This window comes from Montipora foliosa, chromosome 8 (genome assembly GCF_036669935.1).
Source record: "Montipora foliosa isolate CH-2021 chromosome 8, ASM3666993v2, whole genome shotgun sequence".
In the NCBI taxonomy this organism is placed as follows: Eukaryota; Metazoa; Cnidaria; class Anthozoa; order Scleractinia; family Acroporidae; genus Montipora; species Montipora foliosa.
The window spans coordinates 13,216,892-13,226,891 of NC_090876.1; the positions used below are offsets into that span (position 1 = coordinate 13,216,892).

General features: G+C 39.2%; 1 protein-coding gene across 2 annotated transcripts in view; it reads left to right on the top strand.

The window, feature by feature from the left end:
- Nucleotides 1–10,000, top strand: part of LOC138013212 (uncharacterized) — a 45,976-nt gene that overhangs the window by 11,856 nt on the left and 24,120 nt on the right. For both annotated transcript variants that reach the window (XM_068860229.1, XM_068860230.1), the window contains exons 7-11: nucleotides 2,686–2,862; nucleotides 3,829–4,029; nucleotides 5,700–5,840; nucleotides 7,099–7,257; nucleotides 8,817–8,984. In XM_068860229.1, coding sequence (XP_068716330.1) covers nucleotides 2,686–2,862; nucleotides 3,829–4,029; nucleotides 5,700–5,840; nucleotides 7,099–7,257; nucleotides 8,817–8,984 — 846 coding nt within the window. The remainder of the gene's footprint in view (nucleotides 1–2,685; nucleotides 2,863–3,828; nucleotides 4,030–5,699; nucleotides 5,841–7,098; nucleotides 7,258–8,816; nucleotides 8,985–10,000) is intronic.

Genomic DNA, 10,000 nt, shown 5'->3' on the forward strand with positions numbered 1-10,000 from the left:
AAAGTAACCCTAACCCTCAATTTGGCTAACCCTAGGCCCAAGGTTGGTTTTTAGGCTGGCGTTAGCCAAATTGATGGTTTTGGGTTACTTTCAAAAAGGTGAAACAATGATTTGCAACGAGTGACCGGTCAAATGTGACCTGTGTTTTAGACCCGCAGTAGGGGAGCGTCATTGATGATTCTAATAACTTTTTAATTACCCCACAATGTGTGATGAATATAAATACAGCTTTTGGTCATGCACAATCTGTAATTGGAATAAACTTGCCCCTGATGTACTCAGCCTTGATGATGACAATGCTTTTAAAGTGAAACTACTGCACTAACCAGTCCCTACCAACCACCTGTGTTATGTCTTTTCAAGATTTTGCAGAATCTAGTATGAAGATACATGTAGATATGTAGCCATTTAGTGAATATGGGTAAATAAGCGAATAATAGATATTGAATAGACAATGTTCACTGAGATAATGCTTTACCTTAATTATGATGCAATACAATAATTATTGTCACAAATACATGTATAATGAAGATCATGATGCCAGGAAAGGTGATGTTCAATTCACATAGTGACATACCCAAATATCTTAAGATTGAAACTTGTTCAAGGCATTGACCAGCATAAGTTGAATTTACTTTCTGATGAGGTTGGAAGATAAAATATTGAGTATTATTTAAATTTCAAGTTGACTTGTGGGCACAAAGCAAGTCCTAAATATTTGGCAATTCAGAGTTAATGTGAATTAGAAGTTCATTTGTATAAATTATAGTGTTTTGGCATGCTGCATTGCAGAGGTTTCCCCTCCACATAATGTATACAGTAACTTCAACAAATTGCTATTTACAGGGTGTCAAGTGGATGAAAGGGTCACAAAATAAGAAAATCTAAAAGTGGGAACAAAATAGCAGTATTAAATGGACATACATCATTATAGTCACCATTGCGAGGTTCAAAATAATTGTTTTGTCAACATGAAGCACAAGCTTACAACATTATTTTTCTCCAGCCATGAGCACAAAAAATAGGAAAAATTCCCTGAAGAACAATCGAATTTTAAAGACACAAAAAAATAGGAAATAGCAATAGCTCGCATGCACCTTCATCAACGATCTACTGTGCAGCTTCCTACAGTTCCCCTATTATCTAACCCTTGATTTCAATCCATGGCGTTATAGTAAAACCTCCACACAAGTTGCTAGTTGAAACTAGTAATTAAAATTTAGGAACTGGTGAAGAAGAGGACGTTGATAACACTGGCATTTCTTATAAGGTTTTTTTCTGTTGACAAGAAGGAAAGTAAAATACATTAATTTTTAAAAGAAAATTTAATAGGCTGTGCTTCCTTATGTTAGCTTGAGATTATATACAAAACGAAAGGAATAGCGAACTCATCTTACCTTAGCAGACTTCAACTGACAGGGCCGTCTTGGCTGAACTCCCACCTCAATCGATCTATGACAACATTTACTCGGAAATCTGCCTAACTCAATATTGTGCATGAAGCCGCCGACGAAAATTCGATCACACAAGAGCGAAAGACTGTTAAGAAGTTTTACCACTGAAATACCGCTATTCCGAAAGAAAAAAGGTGTACACGATGCTGTGGCTAAAAAAAATTCCTATAGCAAGTAATCGAACAAGACATCTTCGGCCGCCATTTTGTTTGTTATTTCGCTCGCTCGCGTGTCAAAAAAGCCTGGGCACAAACAAATTATCAACCAATCAGACAAAAGTCCCCCTTGCTCTTTCCTTGCGAAAACAAACAAAGGGCCGCCACTTTAACCAATCAGGAGAAGCCATGTCACGCGTGACTGCTTCTGCCGTTTTCACATGACAACAAATTTTCGCGGGAACGGTATTCTAAAAATAGACTAATTTGTGACTGTGCTGGGGAGCCCACCCATGTCATGACAATACTCTTATCTAATTCACTCTTGGTATTTTACAATACCCAAGATAGTAGGCCTTAATAGGCCTTTTGCAACAAACGATCACATGGTACAAAATCCACCATGCTCGAGGGCAAGCTCATTATTATTCCTCCACTGGGACATTAAAAAAAAGAGACCTGAACCAGTCAAGCTTGACTTGCCTTTGTTTTAATGTCTCAGTGGGGGAATAATAATAAGCTTGCCCTCCAGCATGGCGGATTTTGTACCATATGGTCGTTTGTTGCAAAAGGCCCATTAGAAGGTATATCATCGTCACGGATGGAACTATGGGAAAATTTAGAGTTGTTATCAACAATAATAATAACAATAATAATAATAATAATAATAATAATAATAATAATAATAATAATAATAATAATAATAACAACAACAACATGAATAATAATTGTCACGGCTAATCGCCGTCCCAAGTACAGCAACAACGCAGCTGAACAAGGTCGAGTCTAAAAAGCATACCAGGGCTCCCTGGATGCCGCTGTACAGTCCGTGTGTGACCTTGGAGCACAGTTTATATGCTGGTTTTTGCTGAGGAGGGAAAACCCCTCGGAGTAGAGTAGAAAACCAACACAAACTCAATCCACTTTAATACGTTACGGTTAAAGCTGATCCTTGTCTCTGCGCTTTATACATTTTATACTTTGTTTTCTGCTCATTATCAACTATCAACTCTCAGTTGGCTTGTGTCTTGGTGACGACCGCATATTGATACATTTCTTTCTTTCGCAAACCTTAGTTACTCAAGGAGCTGCAACTGGGAAATGCCCAATCGTCGTCAGCTCTGGTACCTGCCATGTTGGTCTTGCACATGTTTGTAACAATGATGTGGAATGCCCAAATGGTAGCTATTGTTGTTTTGATGGCTGCAGGAGGAAATGTATAGATCCCAATGACGATTCTGCCGCCACGAAAGGTAAATTAACGTGGAAACCACGTTATAGGTGTATTTAAACAAGTTACATTTTTTACATTGCTACTGCGGACAAAATTAGCAGTGCCATAATCGGACAATTTGGCCTTCCATTAAGCAGTGCCTACTAGATCTCCATAGCAACACATTAGAACTGCTTACGTCATTGCGAAGAATAGTTTCTGACTAGCGACGTCCAAAGATATAACTGGCTCATTGTGTACAGGTAGCGGTGACTCATCACGACCAAGGTACAGCTTGTTCCTAAAACAACACTTAAGGAGCTTTGTAACTGCTTAAGTCTTTAATCGGTTGTTGAACCAATGAACAACAACAGTCAAGGATGGTGCAAAAAAGGTTAAGGATATGGTTTTTTCAAATAATAACACTACTGCACTGTTTTAATCTCGGCGTCTGGAGTCTACTCTAAGGCTTGAAGGTTGTTTTTAACGTGAAGAGAATTATCGTTTTCATATCAGGGGGCGTGCAATGTGAATGCAAAGCTTATGTAATGGTACGTTTTCTGATTTTTGAGGAGAATGGTTATCGCGCTTTGTTAATTAAGGAAATAATTAAGGAATCTCGAAACATCAGTCAATATCACCAACAACAGTTGTTTTTGGAATTACTCTGACCCGGACGATCTTACCTCATGAAGTTTTGATATGACACCTTGGTTCAAACCACTGATTTGCTATGCCTGAAATAGGACGGAAACCCTTCACCATCTGGAGTTACGCTGTACCCTTCCCTACCATGTAGCTATAAGTCATCTGGGAGCTAGTCAATTTCAAGTTGGTTTCATATTTCGGTTTTAATTTCGTTTATACCTGGAGTGTTTTTGGAGGGTTCTTTACAACTGCCTGAGATGCGTTCTCAACCGTGATGGTAGTTTTCTTGAAAGATCATTGAAAATCAGTGGTTCTTCATCTGTAAAATTTGATGTACTCTATCTGGCACGTTTTCTAGGAGCCCTGAAAAACGGTACTTGCCCGACTCTTCCGCCACCGGAATTGTGCGTGTCAGACGTAGACGAGTGTTTTCTGGACTGGGACTGCTTTGGCAACCGGAAGTGCTGTTCAAACGGATGTTACACTGTTTGTGCGGTTCCCTTAGCTGCTTCAGGGAAGGATCAATTCCCACTAGGACAGCTGCATGCTTTGGAAGCAGGTACTGTAAAATGTGTATCGAAAGTTTCATGAGTATTATTAAGGAGTTTATTAAGCACGCGAGGTTTTTGAGACGCCGGCGGCAACCGGAAGTGAGCTGTTTTCCCTTCTAACCTGTCTTCACACAACCAAATTTATATTGCTAAGTATCTTTTCTGCATGAGAGATGATTAGTTTGAAAATCTGGGAGACGATACTGTTAAGTCATTGCAAATGCTCACTTCCGGTTGCCGTCCGCGTCAGGGCAAAATTGGATGGGGAGCTTAAGCACACAACGTTTTTGAGACGCGGACGGCAACCGGAAGTGAGTTGTTTTCCCTTTTAACTTGTCTTCATACAACCACGTTTACATCGCTAAGTATCTTTTCTCCATTAGAAATGATTAGTATAAAAATCTGGGAGAGGCCACAGTGCTGGCACACGAAAGGTTCTCTTCCGGTTGCCGTCTGCGTCTCGAAAACGCGCGTGCTTAACCCGACGGAAATAGAGCTATTGTCTCTGTTCTACTAGGCAGTAAGTGTTCTATGAGTTAGTAGGATTTGTCATACTGCAATTAGTGTGTTGGTTCCTTTGTCACGTTACCCACATTGATGTTCAAAGTTAAAAAGTTTTACAAACTCGGAGCTAAAAGTTTTTAAAACTTTTTAACTTTTATTATGCTTCCGGAGCAGGAAACAAATGTTTTTGATTGCACATTGATGTTGTTGCCGTTTGTTGACGTGGAACAATAATAGAGAGATTAAGTATTACGTGAAACGGCAAACGCGAAACGGTGGGATGCTGCTTGTCGTAAAAGCATGAAAATTATTTTATTCTAACTCGTCTCTCTCTTTTGAAAATTTTACTTGGTACCTGCTGCTAACACGCAAGAAATGAGCTCATATCAAACGAGTTTCTTTCATTTTTTGGTAAAACGCAAATTTTAATCTGGCGTTTAATTTGCCTTTTGCTGTAAACGTGAGGCTTAAGGTGATGCCCCAGAAATAGAACTTGTCATAAGATTTTCGATGAGACTTCGCACACAGTTTTAACATGTCGAGGAGATGATAAAAATGTATAAAAAAAGGGGGGTCACGGTGTTCGTTTCCATGGTGCAATGCCGAGGAGTACGGCAATTTGAGCTACTTTGACTATTGCCGCGCACCCCCAATGGTGGACAAATTTAGCTCGATTTATAAATGTAATCCTAGATATAACGCAGAGCGTGGTAGCATTCTATGGTTAATTCAATTACCTTCCTGATTGTAATTGTATTTGAATGCCTTTGTGAGTACTGTACACTTCAGAATAGATTTAACTTTAGTGTGGGCTGTTCAACTAGTAATGGCTCCTCCCGTACAATTTTGTGACATTGCCAAAAAACTGGACACATGGTTTGGCTGATTTTTTCACTACTTCATGAACACACCGTTCTCATCAAATATATGAAATAAAAAATGGGAGTCACCTTACTCGTTCAGAAGAAAATAGCGATTCTTTGACGGAGTAAGCTTGGCGTCAATAGAATCCGCCATTTCTATGTGCTTGCGCTACTGCGCGCGTCATTGACGCAAGAAATGCGCAGTAGGTTTGCACAATGCAAAACCAGGGAATCACCTTAATCTCTCTATTAATGTCATAATAAACCCGACAAGAAAATGACAGAATTAACACAACGCAATCGTTTTTCAGTGCAGTGCCCTGAACCTGTCAATCCCAGCTGTACCTTTTCAATGAAGCATTTGTGTGATGAATCCAGGGACTGCGTGACAGGGGAGGTGTGTTGTTTCGATGGCTGCCGGCGACGATGTGTCAAACCTAATGGCACTCCAGGTACCAAGATCATTTCCAGTCCTATTGCTGCCAACAGTTTTTTTTTCCTGGTTTTGTTTTCACCACAGAGTTTAGATAGCAGTTCATAGTTTTTCACGTATCTCCTTTACGTTTGGCTCAGCCCAGAGCGACGCCATTTGTTGTTGACCCAGCATTTAGGGAGTCTAAACTCAACCGAGCTTTTTCGTTATTTGAGGAACAGAAAGGCTCACTTTCATGCTTAAGGGGACATGATGTTGTTAACCCATTGACCCCAAAACCGCCTTCCATTCACGAGTCAAATCGTCTGGCGTCAGACAAAGTAAAATCTACAAGTATCATTCCTGGGAAGGAAAGGATTTCCCTTAACGGAAGTGCATTATTTCTAACTTTTTTGCATGTTCCTCATCCTCCCAAGATATATAACATCAGTCTTTCCTGTTGGAAATCATTTGTAACCGATATGACCTCTCAGACACCACCTTGCGCTAAAAAAGAACCCTTGAGCTGCAAAGAACCTTAAAGCCACAACATCACGCGACAAGATCGAACTATATTCAGATATTGATTTTTTTCTTCAATCTAATACCCTTTCTCTGTAGCCTATCCCTTCTTAGGCAAACTGGCCGGAGCATAAGGCCTCAATAACCAATGAAATTTTATTATCTCGAAACTGAAGTGAACCGAATCAGCCAAAAATTTTAGCTTTTCAAAACGAATTCTACTTTAGTAGTCGAAGCCAAAGCATTTGGTCTTTACATTCGGCAACATTTATATTAATTGTGCGCTTTGACTCATGTGGGGCTGCATAGGATTGAATTTACATATCAGCTGCAGGTCTTGTCGGAACTGCTAACATCTTAATGTTATTTGTTAGCTATTGGGTTAAACAGCAGCACATGACTTTGAAGCGTGTACCTTGCAACTCTTTTCCTTGAAACAAAGCTGGGGATTTTAGCACACCAATTTTATGCCCAAATTTGGACAAAAACAAGATCTAAGCTGCACGCGCGGGAAAATGCACCGGCTACGTTACATCCAAATAAGGATATTTTTAAACTCAATAAACCTCAGCTGTGAACCAGAGTTAAACTCTTCAACGTCATGAGATACTGGTCTAAATTAAATGACTTTACCATCGTGCCTACCTCTATTGGCCGAAATTCGGGTTCTTTGGGTTAAGATAAAAGTTCCACAAGCTTACATTTTTAGTCATCGAGTTTATGTTACGTCTCGCTTCTACTTCAGTCTTAGTTTATCTTTGCTTTTTTTTTTGAAGATACATGCCCCAAGCCACCAGAGAACCTGCTTTGTCTTATGGGGTTAAGAAACACATGCTTCGATGAAGCATCGTGTGTGAAGGGGACACTCTGCTGTCACGACGGATGCCGGAGACGCTGTAAGGACCCGTCTCAATTTAGCAGGGGAGAATTGGGAGGTAAGATAGAGGCTCCTCGCGCTCCGATCTTCGGAACTTCTTTGTCACTTGTTATAGTTTTATACACTACAATTAATTCTGGAGACATTTTCAGTTGAGTTTTAAGAGGATTTTCCAGGTTGCTTTGGTCTTGCTTCATGAAGAGTAAGCTTCGTGTTTACTGCACAGCTCAGTTCTCCAAAGCCAGAATAATCTATGTACTAATTTCTTGGCTGTTAGTTACAGTTATAGACTTAGTAACCCCCCCCCCCCCCCTTCCCCCACAAAAAAGAAAAAAAAAAAAAAGAAAAAAGAAAAACAAAATAAAATAAAATAAAATAAAAGGAATTTTTTGGTCCTATGCTGGCAAATGCAAAGTTTAATCAATCTATCACCACCTGCGAAGTTTAACTTAAAACTTTATTGCGGCGCCTTCTGATTGTCCAAAGCTCGATTTTGAGTTTTAAGAGGATTTTCCAGGTTGCTTTTGTGTTGCATCATGAAGAGTAAGCTTACTTTTTACTGCAGTTCAGTTCTCCAAACCCAAAATAATCTATTTACTAATTTCTCGGCTGTTAGCTATAGTTATCGAGTAAGTACCCCCTCCTCCCCCCCCCAAAAAAAAACAAAACAAAACAAAACAAAATAAAGTAAGAGGAATTTCTTGGTCCTATGCTGGCAAATGCAAATTTTAATCAATCTATCACCACCTGCGAAGTTTAACTTAAAACTTTACTGCGGCGCCTTCTGATTGTCCAAATCCTTTTGCTCGATTTTAGCAAACGATCGTGGGTAAGAACTTCACGCATTAATATATTTTCTCGCACCAATTAAAGCACCTGTTACATGCTTGTGTTGTTTCGTGTTCGCTGTCTTTGGCAACTGTTCTTCTTTTTTTTCACATTCACTCTCATGCTGGAGTTAACGATGGTCTTAACAAAGTGTGGAACATGACAAATGTGAAATCACTTGCGTCATTTTTTTGATTTTATCGTTAAACGAGGTGATTATTGGTCATGGTGCAGGTAAATAAATGATAAGACATAATCATTTGTCTCACCATGTAATGACTTACCGGTAGGTTGTAAATCACGACGTTTTCCGACCACCTACTGCTGATCTTCATCAGGAGACTAGCAGTAAGCGGTCGAAACGTCCTTTTATTTTCTCGGCAAGTAACGAACTTCTAGACAAAAATCAGCGAAGAGATACAACATGATTTCAAAGTCATTCTGACTTCATTTTCAAGCGATCGATATGTCCTTCAAACAAATGAATTGCAGTGCTACAAAACAAATATTGGTCTTTGTCATGTCGTCTTAATAAGGCGAAATGCTAGCCTTAACACTAGCGCGGAGACAAACACACAACAAGTCGACCATGCCCTTCTTTACTCCCTCCCTCCCCCCCCCCCCCCCCCTTCTCCTTGCCTACTACATGACATACATGCAAGAAATGTCTCTCGGTCATTAAGTTACTTTTCCCTATTCACACTCGAGTGATTTCATCAACACAAACATATCATTACTTGCAAAGTGCATTTCAAACTAACCTATATTTTTTTCTCATTAATCGTTTAGAAAAACCTCGGTCAGGAACATGTCCATCACTGTCCCCTCCATCGGAGTTCTGCCCATCTGATTTTGATGAATGCAAATTTGATTGGGATTGCGAAGGACCAACCAAAAAATGTTGCTCTAACACATGTTATAACGTGTGCATCGAACCAGCGGTTGGTGCCATTGAAGGTAAACAGAAGTAACAGCTCAATCATACTGATTATGACATTCTTCCTACCATTTTGCTTTTTTTTTTAATAAGATTATTTAGCTTAACAGATTGTTTGCTTTAGGTACATGTATTGTACCTTAAGGTTATTTAATGGACCAGAGGAAAGAGCAAGTACAATATATACCTAGTGGTCAAACTATAAATAAAAAGCGGAGTAGCGCAATGATACCACACTTTAACGTGTATAAAACCGGATGACCAAAGGCAATTTTCTTGGAAAGAAAGTTTTTGCCAGTGTGAACATGTCTCAACGCACAAAGAGCAATCTTACTGGGGGTGGAAACTCAGTTCCTTTTAGTCATTAGGTATTAAGCCTATGTTGAATTTAAAATTGTTTCAATAAGTTTGTAACGATGACGATTACAATAGTAATAATTATGGACTTTATTTAAAGTGACCAAAAAATCAATTCTTATTTTTCTTTGGATTTTAAATCATGTTACCCAAACACTAAGCGATCAAAGTTTTAAGAGGCCCTGACTGTAAATATCGAGAATCCGCCGACAGTTGCAAAATTTCATAATTTATTTTATTCTACCTAAAAGATCCTTTTGGTGAACTATTTTCAAAAATGGAAATAAGAAGTTCCATCGCGCTTTGCTTTTTCCGAAAAATCCAAAAGTTCAAATTACGCCGAGGCGGGCCCCGACCCCCCGGAAAAACAATGAAAAATTTTGCAATTTCGCCAACTCCGTATGCGACAACGCGTTGAATTCCCGGTTTGCTTTTTTGGATATTGGTAAAAGGACCCTTTGTCTTTTAAAAAATGTAAACTTCATGTAATTTTGTCAAGTTTAAGACAACATAAAAACTCATTGAAATAACCTACTTTCAATCTTTTGGGTTGAGGTAAAATAAAGGCCAACTTTAAAGGCCTATAAATATCCTAGTATATAAATTTACGTGTCATATTGTACATCAGCTGAAAGCTTTATCCTCGTAGGTCATTATCTGCAACTGTCGATTTTGGCCC